This window comes from Camelus dromedarius, chromosome 16, assembly GCF_036321535.1.
Source record: "Camelus dromedarius isolate mCamDro1 chromosome 16, mCamDro1.pat, whole genome shotgun sequence".
In the NCBI taxonomy this organism is placed as follows: Eukaryota; Metazoa; Chordata; class Mammalia; order Artiodactyla; family Camelidae; genus Camelus; species Camelus dromedarius.
The window spans coordinates 15,629,211-15,641,511 of NC_087451.1; the positions used below are offsets into that span (position 1 = coordinate 15,629,211).

The window sequence follows — 12,301 nt, forward strand, 5'->3', positions numbered from 1 at the left end:
AGGACCCCAGCCCTGCACCCTCTGCCAGGGCCAGGCACTGACCAGGCACATCACTTTCACGGCGCCACCTGCAAAGCTCCTTCAGCTCCACCAGCAGCTCCAGCAGCTCCTCCACGCAGCCCTCGGACACGGCCGCAAAGATGCGCTTTTTCAGCCGCTTCTTTTTGCGCCTCCTCTCTTCTTTGGCCAGGTTTGCACTGAGGCCAGAAAATGTTTCTGACTCACCACACGTGCATCCACCCCACCGCTCTCTCCCCTTCCCCCGCCAGAGCCCCAGAGCTGATGTGCTTACAGGGCGCTGCCCCGGCCCCCCACCGCCTGCCCATGCCTGTCACAATGCCTGAAATCCCCTCCGTTAGTGCTTGGGGCCCCGGGATCTGTGCTGCCCTGTGCTGCTTCCCTTCTAATCCAAACACAATCACATGTTATCAAACTGTATCTTTGGATCCCTATAGTAATGACCAGGAAAGATACATGCCTAACTATTCATAGTGATTGCCTCAAAAGTATGGGATTAGGAGGAAGGGAAATTTCACTTTCATATTTTGTGTTTGAATTTTTTAATCTCTCTGTCTCCACCCACACGTCCCAGATAGGCAACAATCATGCACTGATGTGGATCCTTTTGTGTGTATGTGTTCTTACAAAATGCACCTTGATATATGATGGTTATGTGCGTGTATTTTTAGTTTATGGCATTGCGTTAAGTTCTCATTCTGCTGCATGCTGTTGTTTGGATGTTTTATAACATCTAAGGTGGAGTGGGTACTACTTTGATAAAATGTAATACTCCCTTTTCCCCCGCAAATGTCCTGCACACCACAGCCTCAGGCCCAGACATTTCTCCCAGCCCTCCAGGAATGGCAGCTTCTTTCTCTTTCCTGCAGGGTCCCTGTGCCTGCCCCTCTGGCACCTGCCCCGCTGGCACCTGCCTGGTGGAGGAGGGGGAGGGACAGCTCACCTGGGACTGTTGGGATTGGACGGGGTCTCTGTCGCGTCATCCTGAGGAGACTGTGGGGAGTCCATGTCGTCACAGTTGCCAGAGATGCTGTAGCGCAGTGTGGCGGGAAGAGAGAGACAAGTTTTGCAGTGGACAATGATAGCACACCACAGCCAGGCCTGGCTGTGTGGCCCAGGGCGAGCCACTGCCAGCCCACTGGAGCCCAGGACTGGGCTGGAGCAAGGGGCTGGGGCGAGGGGCAGTACTCACCACTGCCGGATGTTGGAGTCCATAGGCTTGGAGAAGATGGGGGGAGAGGTCTTGGTGACAGTGGGGTTGGGCTCAAAGCCTTCTATCTCCAGGAAGAAGTGTGCGCTGGGGGGAACACCCAAGCGAGGCCATTAGAGCTAGAGCAGGGCCTCTTCACCCACAGCTGAGGGCTCACCCCCGGCCAACTCCATGTTGGACTCTGGGCCCAAGAGGCCTCGCTTAACCTGGGGTAGGAACTGTCATCGTCATCCACATTTCACACATGGGCAGGTGAAGGCTCTGAGATCAAGCAACTTGCCCAAGGTCACCCAGCAGGTGGTCAGCAGAGCCAGGATTCAAAGGTCTGGGTGACTCAATGTTAATATTGGATATTATTACTAATTAATTACTAATACTGGATAGATGAACCCAGGGGTCTCTCCTGGGGTGGCCTAACATCAGAGGGGGTTTTCCTGTCTGCAGCTGTCTCCAGGTACAAAGGACTCACCAGAGATGCGCAACATGGCAGTGGGAGCTAGATTCTCCCTTCACTCCAACTGCCCCTCAGGTCTCAGTTCTGAGCAAGGGCCCTGCAGGAGAGGCCCCAGCCTCAGATCTACAAGGGCCTTTCCTGGCTTTTGAGGGAGAGGGAAAGGGAAGGGTCATAGCCGCCGCTCAGGTGCAGTCCCCACCCCACATTCAACCTCCTTCCATCATCGCCCATTTTATTTCAGCAGCACAGAAGACAGGCTGAGAAAGGCTGATCCAGGGCAGGGAGGGGCTGTGGGGTCAGGGGACAGGGCTGAGATCCTGGTCAAGAAGGAAGACCCATGGAGTTTACTGTACAGGAATCACACCATAATAAAGGTGTTTAAAAAAAGGGGGGGGGGAGAATACCCAGGAAACCACCTCTCAGGCAGTGGAGGTGAGAAGCTGTGGAGAGAGGCCCGTGAAGGGTCCACTCTCCCCCGGCGCTGGGAGAAGGGAGCTGTAGGCCCAGGGCTAAGCCCCAGGGAAGGGGAGACACTCACTGCCCTGTGAGAGGCAAGACACACACTGGAGATGTAGCCCCAGGTTCAGACACACCCACAAATGCAGACATGTGCTCAGAGACCAGCCTTCTCGTGACAATGAGGATGGTGAGGATCAGGCTGAGGATGACCTCACTTGCAGTAAAACCCCTACCCTACGGCCAGTGCAGCACCACCGCTGGCTCTGTGACTCAGCTCTGTGACTCAGCTCTGTGACCCAACTCAGACTATGGCCTACTCACCAGCAGGCGTCTCTCCCAAGCACCTTTGCACCTGCCTCCTTGGCCAGGCCCAGAAGAAGCAACATAGCCCCTCCCTTCTTCACAAGACCGCGGAAGAGCTCCCAAAGTACAGTGCCAGAGGAGGACTGTCAAGTTCAGAAGAGAGGGTGGCAGGGGAGGGATTGTGGCCCCATTCCACAGATGAGGGAACTGAGGCCCAGGAAGAAGCAGCAGCTTATTCCATGATCACCACCCCCAGGGCAGAGACCACATTGGTCAGAGAAGCTGACTCCTGATGTCCAGACTCCCAGCTCACACCACTACTCACACTGCTCTGTTCTCCCCTCAGCCTTCTGGACCTATTCCCAGTCCAGCCAGCTCCAGAGGGAGGCTGCCCAACACAGCCACTTCCCAGAGTGGGCCAGGCCAGATGGAGACTGGGCCTTGCTGGGGAATCCCTCTCCTCTCCTCACCTCTCCTCCAGGCACAGACAAGCCTGGAAGGCTCAGAGCTAGTCCAGAAATGGGGCATACGTGGGGTGAGAGCAGGGCTGGCTGATACATTGGCCCCCCACCTTCCTGTCTCCTGCCTATCAAGAGGAAACTTCTGACTTGACCTAAAATCAAATCCTTCTTCCAAAAGAGAAGACAAAGGGAGGAGCCAACCCTTAGCTGGGAGCTTGACGCCTGGGTTCTAGTCTGGCTCTGCCTCTGCCTCTCCTCATGTGTGACCCTAGGTGGTCACTTGCCTTCTGTGGGCCAAGTATCTCCTCACCTGGATGGCAAATGGTTGGGCTAGATGATCCCTAAGGCGTGCACTCTGGAGTCAGTGCAGCTCCAGGATCATCTGCTTATGGACTGCCCAGGTGAAGCAGACATCAGAGATCATCCAGTCGGATCACCTTTCCCTGCACCCCTGCAGTACCCCAGAACCGTCACCCCAAAGTTGTCCCCACACCACTATGGCAGCTCTGACCTAAAATATCATGGCTGAGACTTGCTGAAGATCTCCAGGCAGAGCTCAACTCCCACACCTGCAACTGTTTCCCCAGGACAATTGGCCCAGCCCCTGCCCTGCCCTCCATCCCACCCTACATATCTGGGCTCCTTGATAGTGTATTTACTCAACAAATATTTATTGAGCATCTACAGTGTGCCAGGCACTATTCTAGGAGCTGGGGATACAGTGGTAAACAAGGAGACAAAAATTCCTCCCCTTGCAAAGCTACTGTTCCGCTGGGTTGGTTAGAGTTGCCCCAAGTGTCATACCAGGTTCTAACACAGTGAGACCATTGCTTTTCTTGCTCCAGATGACTACACACTGTCCTTTGGCTGTAAGTTCTTCAATGGCAGGAACTACAATTGCATTGTCCTAATTCTCTAGTACCCATCATTGGCCGTAACACTCAGAAGACCTAACAGTGGATGAATGCAAGGAAGGATAGGTGAAAGATAAATGAGTGGGGAAAAGAATGACTGCTTTGACAGATGAGTGGATGGATAGAGAGATGGGTAGATGATGGATGGATGGATGGATGGATGGTTGGAAGCGTGCATGGATACATGGAAGGATGGATGGATAGATGGATGATTGGCTGAGGAATGAGTAGTTGGGTAGGTAGACAGGTGGATAGATGGAGAGACCAGTGAACTGGTCCAATAAGAAGACAGGCCAACACAACCTTGAACTGTAAATGTTGGGAGGCTGCATCCCTCAGGTGACTCTTTCTTGGCACTCAGTTACCCAAAGCCCTCACCTCTCCTTCCCATTCTTGTACAGGAAGACGAAGAGAGGACCTCTGCCTCTCATCCACCTCCCCTCTTTCTCAGGCCTCCTTCCAGAGTCCACAGGGGCCTCAAGGATGGCCCAAGAAACCAGAGAATGAGTGCATCTGTCCACTCCAGGCCCGGAGACTGAGAGCCCGAGGGAGAGGAGGAAGCGTTTTCTCATCTCACAATGAAGTCTCCTTTCTCAGGCTGGGGGATCATGCTGAGCACCGTGTGCTTACACGTCAACTCATCCCCTCCTCCTCTCGTTGTCTTGCCTGCCCCTTCACTGACTCAAAACTACTAGTGTTCTCTGCGTAGGAAACTTGGGGTGCAGGGAGGGAAGAGATGACATCTCCAAAGACCCTGTCCTCAGAGATCTCAACCAAGACATCGCCCCAATAACCATGCCAACCTCTTCAGAGAGGAGCTGGGCTTTGGGAGCTCAGGGGAAAGAGAAGGGTCTTGTGGTCAAGGACAGGGATGAGGAAGGCTCTGCACTCTGTCAGGGTGGGTTTAGTCTGGGTCTCGAGATGGACCGGGGGTTTAGGAAAAGCCCTAGAAGCAGAAAAGCAGCATGAAGAAATCCTCCTTGGTAGGAAAATGAAGGCTGAGATTGAGGAAGGAGGTCTTCGGTGGCTGGGAAGGAGGGTGGTGAGAGCGGGGCTGGACAGGACCCAGTTGTGGGCAAGGACCTAACTCCTGGGGCGGGGAGCTGCCCCACGCCTGCCCTGCTTGCCACTGCACGTGCCACATCTCACCTGCCAGCACAAGCAGACGGCCAAGTCTTGGCCGGGTGATATCCTGGCTCCTGACCTGCAGCAGGTGCTGTTTGTTTATTCCTACCTTTGACCCAGCCCGAAAGGCACCACGACCTGCATGTTGTTAACGCAGGTGCACAGACAGCTCTGCACAATTTCTGCTGCATTTCTATCCCTTTGAAGGCAAAGAACTATCCCTGGGCAGCCCCAGGGCTGAAGAGGAGCCGATCTCACCTGCTTTGTCCCACGAAAAGCCCAAGGGCTCTGGGCTTCACAAGCCAGCACCTCCAGGACCTTCATGACCTGTGTCTGTGTCAACACCTTGCCCAGGGCCCAGTAAGGAGGTAACCGTAGCTACTACCCTCAGGATGGGCAGGATGCTTCAGAAGAAGCTCCAGGTCCAAAAACCTCCCCCCAGCCTAGATTTCCTGGTGCCTTCAATTCCACCATTGGTACATGTTTCCTTAGTGATCAGAGTTACCTTCTTTATTTACATATCATTTTTTCTTTTTATTTCTAGACCTGAGTCCTATACTCAGTTCTGAGGGAGATGCCCAAACCTTCGGGGTCTGGGGAGAAGTAGGCATGTGAGGGCCCTCAAAGAGCCTTGGGAAGGGAAAGGGCCACGACTTCATGAGACCAAGGTCACACCTCGCACCGGGCCCTTGGCTGGGCCAGGGCCATAGGCAGAGCTGACCCTGGAACTAAGTTCATGAAATGGGATGGGCTCAGGAAGGGCAGCCTGACTGCTGGGCAAACCTGGGATTTTCCTGAAACTCTGTCCTCAGTCCTTCTCTGAGGTCCACACCTCCCCTGGGAAAGGAAGAGGGCAGGGAAGGAGGAAGAGAGGCAGGAGGGCAGTGTTTGGTGACGTAAGGTATCTCTGCTCCAGGAGACTGTATAGCTCAGTGGTAAAGCGCTTGCTTAGCATGCATGAGGTCCTGGGTTCAATCCTCAGTACCTCCATTAAAAATAAATAAATAAATCGAATTACCTCCCCCTCCCCCCAAAATAAAAAATAAATACCTCTGCTCCTGTCCAGACAAACCCCACCAGACCCAGGCTGCCCTAGCAGGCCCCTCAAGACCTATCTGATCTCCCCACCAGATTTTATCTCCTGTGCCCTAGGATGGAAATTCCACCTGAGTGTCCCTCTGGATATCTCTCTGGCATGTTCCTCCTGACTGTGCTCCTTCTCCTGTGAAGTGCCCATGTCAGAGATGGCCCCGTCATCCCTCCAGGTTCCCCCACTGGTCCTCCTTCTCCCTCCCCTCCTCCACGATCCTAATACCTTTCTGATCTGTGCCCGCTTCTCCATGCCTCACCAGCAGGATCACCGCCAGTCACCTAACAGACCCCTCCAACCCAGCATCCACACAGATCACCCAGAGTATTCTTTCCAAAATGCAAACCTGGCCATGCCCTCCCTCTCACACAAAATCCCTCTATGGCTCCCTACTACCCCCAAGTTATTCCAAGATCCAGTCCCCATGGGACTCTTCTCTGCAAAGGCTCCCCGCATCCAGCATGTTAGCCACGTGGGGATTCCCCAAGCATCTGCTTGGGATGCCCTATCTCCTCCTGTCCACCTGCCAGCATCCACTGTAACACCACCTCCTCCAGGAAGTGCCCCCGGGGTCAGAATGACCTGCCCCTCCTTGGTCCCTTCCCCACGTAGTTTACCCTCTCTCCAGGTCACTCCCCACATTCTCCCTGGCAACCCTCTCACCAGCCAGACACCGAGCAGAGGCAGGAGTGCTTTCTGTCTGTGTCCCAGTCTCCCCAGCCTGTGCGCACAAAAGTCCTCAGTGATTATTACTCAAACCAAAGGAAAGCAAATCACCAGGCTCACCTCTGGCTCAAGAGGGACAGAAGCAGAGGAGCAGGGCAAATGGGCCAGCCAAGACCAGAGGGCCCACGGAGGGCCCAGGGAAGCACAGCTGAGGTGGAGGAGGGGCATTCAGGCTTCAGGGGCACCAAATCAGCTGAAGGGGCCGGGGGACTTCAATGGGGGCAGCTCAGGGGCCAAGTGTGACCCTGAAGAAGCAATTTCTCTGCTCCCAACTCCTCCATGTCCCCAACGGAAGTAGTTATAACCATAAATATCCCATCCCTGCCCAGTTCTCAGGGGTCCTGGGGAGTGACAGTGACAATGATGAGAACGAAGACAAAGTTCAAGGTGACAAACACTATCAGTGCCAACCTGTGCTGGACACCGTGCTGAGCATGTTGTTGACACAATTGCAATTAACCATCCCCCTGTGAGCTAGTGTCCCCATTACACAGGTTGGGTTAGAGAGCTTGATTACCTGGCTGGGCACACAGTGGATACGAAAGCCCTCAGTGGGTGAGAAAATGTACCCAGCACGTGGGCCCGCCCACCTTTCACCTTCTTGCCTCAGGATGGTTCCAGCAAGCCCTTGCCTCTCCCAGGAGCCTTCCTGAATGCGTCTGCCTCAGTGCCCTGGGCCCCTCTGGGGAGGCCTCCCTGATGATTCCAGTTGTCCTGATGTCCTCACCTCGGCCCCGGAGTATGCAGTGCTGTTCCCCCTACCCCGATCCCCCAGTTATACCGGGCTGAGCACCAGGCTACCCAAGATGAGACTGAGTCTCAGGTCCGCCCCAGGCAAGGGCTCCCTGCAGGTGGGCGCCAGGCTCCTCCTGTGCCCCTCACAGCGCAGCACCCAGGCCCTAACCCGCCCTACCTCTTCTTGGTGGGGGTGATGTCTGCCGGCCTCTTCTCCTGCATGATGGCAGGGCTCCCACTGGCGATGGTGGCTCTTCTGCCCATGAAGGGCACCATCTCCTTGGGGTGGGTGTTCATGGCTGGAACACAATCACAAAGCAGGTGCTCGGGTTGAGGGGACATGGAGGAACTTCAGAAGGGGCTTCAGACCCCTGTGTTCACACCCCCTGGGACAAGGAGCTCACTCTGCCTTCCTAGGGACAGGGAGATTGTCCCCACAGCTTCCCCTGCTCCTGTGGGTCCTAGGAGAGCCCAGCAGAGCTTCAGGGTAGAAATCACCGTGACCTTGACCTCTCTCCAGCCATCACCCCCAGCCCCACCAATCTCCAGGTGGACTCCTGAGTATTAGCTCTGCTGTTTCAATGTCTCTCTCAGGTTTTGTGTTCAGAATTCTCCTGGACAGAGCAGGACTGTCACCTCCTTTACTCTAGACACTATGCACCTAGTGACACAGCCTCAGGCTTCTCTGGCTTTTGAATTTCTTGGTCCCCTGGTGCTCTCTGCAGCTAACACACTGATCATCTTTCTCACCCAAAGTTGACTATAACCAGCCTCATGGCTGGCTGTCCATTGGACTCCCCTCCCACCTGGAGGGAGCAGCTGAGCCTCGCCCCTCTCCATCCAGACCTGCTTTGCTGATGGGCTGGGCCCTGTGTGGGGCTTGGAGGGAAGCACTGGGAAGTGGAACAGGTATCAGGTATGTCTCCCAAGGACCCTATGTCTCTCACCCAGGACCGCTGGCTGCTCCAGCCTCTCTGCCCTGGCCGGTGAGTGCAGGACAGCCCTGGGCAGCTGGGACAGGAGAGGGGCAGGAGAGCCCGGGGTAGGAGAGGGGCAGGGGAGCCTGGCCGGGACTGCAGCAGCTGTCATTAGCTCCCTGAGTCACCCTATAAACCTGCGTTCTCACCTGCTGGACTCTCTCGCGGGCCTGGCCCTGGGACTGGGCTTCCTCACCTGGGAAGGGCCTCCCAAGTCCTGGTACTGACTGGAACGGCCTCTCCTGGGAGACAGACCAGGCCCTGGGGGCCATAGGCCACCTCCCCTGACCCCATAGCTCGCTGGCTCAGCCCCTGTGAGATGCCTGGGCCCCATCGCTCTGGTGCCACCTCACCCCATCCTGAGCTCCCATCACGTTGCTGCCCCAGAGAGCCACGTCCCTGGGGCCTGCTCGGGAGACAGGGGCCTCCTCATGATTGTCCTCCCTCCCCGAGATCCCCAAACCTCAGGGACAGTTTCCCAGTCCCTCGGAACCTGTGCTCTCACACAGTCCCTGTGGCCAAGAGCTCACATCCAGCTTTGTTTCTCCTGTTAGAGACCCAAGTTCCCTCCCAGCCCGCCCCGAGGCCTGTCAGCAAAGGGCAGGCATGGCCCAAAGGGTCCTCGTTCAGGACTCCCTGGGGCCTTAGAGGGCACTGGTGGCCTGTGCAGCGAGGACTCACCTGGTGAGGCCTGGGTGGTGGTGGCTGCCCCTGCTCTGAGATCACCACATGTCCCGGGCCCAAGGACCCCCAGTGGGACTATGGCTGAGGCTGCAGGAGGCTCTCATCATAGGCAGAAGGGTGGCTGGAATGAGGTGTCAGAAGTAGAACTGGCTGAGCCACCTGCCCTTGGCGCCAGGCAGGCCACGCCCACCAGCCACAGCTGTAGTGCCCGCCTGCCACCCACGTGCCCTGCCTGAGTCACCCCCACACCCACAGGGCAGCCTCACCTCAACCCAGGAGAAGGCAGAGGGGGTGGCAGCTGCCAAGGCTGAAGTTCTGGTCCCAATTCTTTCCTCTCTTGTTTTTGATGCTTCCCATCATGGGCCTCAGAAGACCTACTTCCCAAGGATGCTGTGAGAAGTCAGAGATCCTGCTGGTGGCAGGGCCTGATGAACTGTCACGTGCTCAGCCTTGACCCCTGGGAGGCAAGGCCACAGCCAAGCCAAGGGCTGGCCCAGTTGACCCCATGGTGGCCAGCTCCAAGAGTTGGTATCCATCCTTCAAAATCTGGGATCAAGTCCCCTCAGAGACAGAGGAAGTCCCCATTCAATGCTTCCTACCAGAAATTATACACCGCAGACCTGGGTGTCAGACAGCCTCACCCACATCTGGCCGTATGACCTTGGGCAAGTCATTTCTCCCAAGCCTCAGTTTCCCCATTATTAAATGTGCATAATAAACCCATCTTGCAAGGGTTAACCACGGGTTTAAATGAGAGAACACACAGAAAGGGCTAGAACGAGGCCCAGGGCTCAGAAAGAATTCAATAAAGGGTGACTTCTATTAACTATTCTTGTTTTTGTCATGCGGTTCTTTCTCCCAGCAGCAACCAGGCCACCTGCCTCCAAGGCCAGAGCATCAGAGGAGACTCTGAGCCCTCCCTCGCGGCCCAGACCACAGCTGTGAAGGGGGTGGAGCAAGGCTGGGGCGGCCCTTCTCGGAGCCACTCAGGAATTACACATCTATTCCCGCAGGCAAGGCAGGACTGGGATGGAGCAGGAAAGCTCTGCTGACAGGAAGGGCGCCGGTGACTGATATGATGGGGCTTCTCGTCACCGTGACCTGTCAGGCCTGGGCAGAGGCAGGCGGCAGGTCAGGCTTCTGACCATGGGACAGCAGGATCCGTGGCCAATAAGGGGCAGAAAACCTGGCTTCGTGGCTTCAGGTCTGAATGAAGCAGAAGGCCGAGCAGGGGGCTGCTCTTGCAGCATAAGTCAAGGGGGCCCCAAAGTTCCCAAGGACACAGTCTGAATCTCATCACTACCTGACACTCCTCCATCAAAGCCTGATCTTGCATCAAGCATCGTCCTCCCTCAATGACTGCATTAATTGCCCCTCCTGACTCAGCCCCTCACCCCTCCCAGCTTGCTTCTGGCTTACTGCCTCTGAAGCCTGAGGGTGAGGCTGTTGCCAAATTTCAAGCGTTTACATTTGCCTTGCGTTAGCAAATTTTTCTCAAAGGTCAGGAGAGCCCACAGTGGGACAGCGGGCAGGGAAGTCAGGGTCTGGAGTGGGGATCAGGACTGGGGAAGGCGTCTCCGCCCCCAGGGAACTGTTGGCCATGTGGGAGCCGGGCTCAGGCAGGAACCCTAACCCCACCAGACAGGCTACAAGGGCAAAGAGGACTCAAGCCACCAAGGAGGAGCAAGTCCCTCTAATGGGGAGGTGGGAAGGGGTTCAAGGAAGAGGGAGCATTTGAGGGAGGACAGTCTACATGGGGAGAGCCACAGAGCAGGGACTTGGAGGCAAGAGACCCTGGCAGGGTCAAGGAGTGGTGACAAGCTTGGGCACCATCTAAACTCAGGGGGGCATCAGCGATGCTCTGCCAAGTCTGGCTACAGCCCACGGAGTGACCCCAGGCCACAAGTCAGCCCTGGCCCCCTAGTCACAAAGAAGGGGATCCTGCCTGGCTTGTGGAGCCCACAAAGCACAGTATAGTTGAGTGGAGCCAGGCATCCTGCCTCCTCCTACCAAGCCTGGATCCCTGCAGAACCCAGCATTGCGTTGGCCTCCAGGTGGGTGACCTTGAACCCATAGGGCTCAGTCAGGGTGCCCCACAGCCTGGAAGTCTGGGAGGATTAACAGGCTGCCTCCACCTCCAGCTCAACGTTCCTTGTAGCGGCAAGAGCCAGGCTGTGCCCACCCTCATCAGTGACCTCAGCTGGTCCTCTGACGGTGGCTGGAACAAGCAGAGCCTGAAGCGGCAACAGTCCCAGGAGGGACCTTTGAAACTGGTTGCGTGCAGGGAGCAGAACAGCAAGGGGAGATGGGGCCAGGGGCGCGGGGTGGGATGCAAGGCAGTAAAAAGGATATTCCCACCCCAGACCCACTCCCCAGAGGCCTGCATTTCAGGCAGCCTTGAGACACCTGCCAACATCCCCCATGTGTGCCCTAATCACACCAGACTGAGGTCAGAGCAGGAGCCTTAGGCAGCAGAGTGTGTCATGTCTGTCTGTGTGGACTGGAAAACGCCCCCTGGAGGACACATCAGGCAGGTGTCGAGAAGAATCCCCTCCTCTCCGCACGTCTCAAGCTCTGGAGACAACAGGCCCAGGTTGCAGACCTGCAAGTTCCACCTCTCCAGGAGGGAGGAGGGAGAGAAAGGGTATCGGTGGGTGGGTTCAGCCAGGGAGGGGCTGACCTCTCGACCTGCTCTAGGAAACGCCCCACTTGGTGCTGCGGTGGGGGGAGGGGAGACCAGGAGCAGGCGGAGCTCCAGCCGCAGCCTCAGGCCTGAGCCCACCCACCCTATGGTCAGCAGAGGGTCCGTCTGCATCCTGGCGGCCACCGCCAGCCCTGGGCTAGCAGAGCTGAGCACCTGCCAGTCAGGGATCCTGGGTGGTGACTCCTGCTGCCTCCAGGTGATGGAGCTGGGGACATGGGAATTGAGAGAGATGAAGAGACAGCGACAGATACAAAAAGAAAAAGACCAGGCCAGTTTGCAGGCGTGGTCTCCTTTTAACAACCCAGGCTCACACAAAAGGTTGTAATCACTCATTTCACAAAAGAACACCCACAGATCCCTTCCAGTGCTGAGTAAGTTCAGAAGTTGATCCAATTTGCAGAGACTTGCAGATGTCTGACATCTACACCTTTTCTGAGGAAG

At 56.2% G+C, this 12,301-nt stretch overlaps 1 protein-coding gene across 1 annotated transcript in view; it reads right to left on the minus strand.

Moving 5' to 3' along the window:
* The window catches only part of TRPV3 (transient receptor potential cation channel subfamily V member 3), a 28,136-nt gene extending 20,344 nt beyond the window's left edge, over window positions 1-7,792 (minus strand). The window contains exons 1-4 of the mRNA XM_064495040.1: window positions 7,674-7,792; window positions 1,211-1,315; window positions 962-1,048; window positions 43-197 (exon numbers count right to left, since the gene is read on the minus strand). Of these exons, the coding sequence (XP_064351110.1) occupies window positions 43-197; window positions 962-1,048; window positions 1,211-1,315; window positions 7,674-7,792 (466 nt within the window). The remainder of the gene's footprint in view (window positions 1-42; window positions 198-961; window positions 1,049-1,210; window positions 1,316-7,673) is intronic.
* Window positions 7,793-12,301: the final 4,509 nt, after the last annotated feature.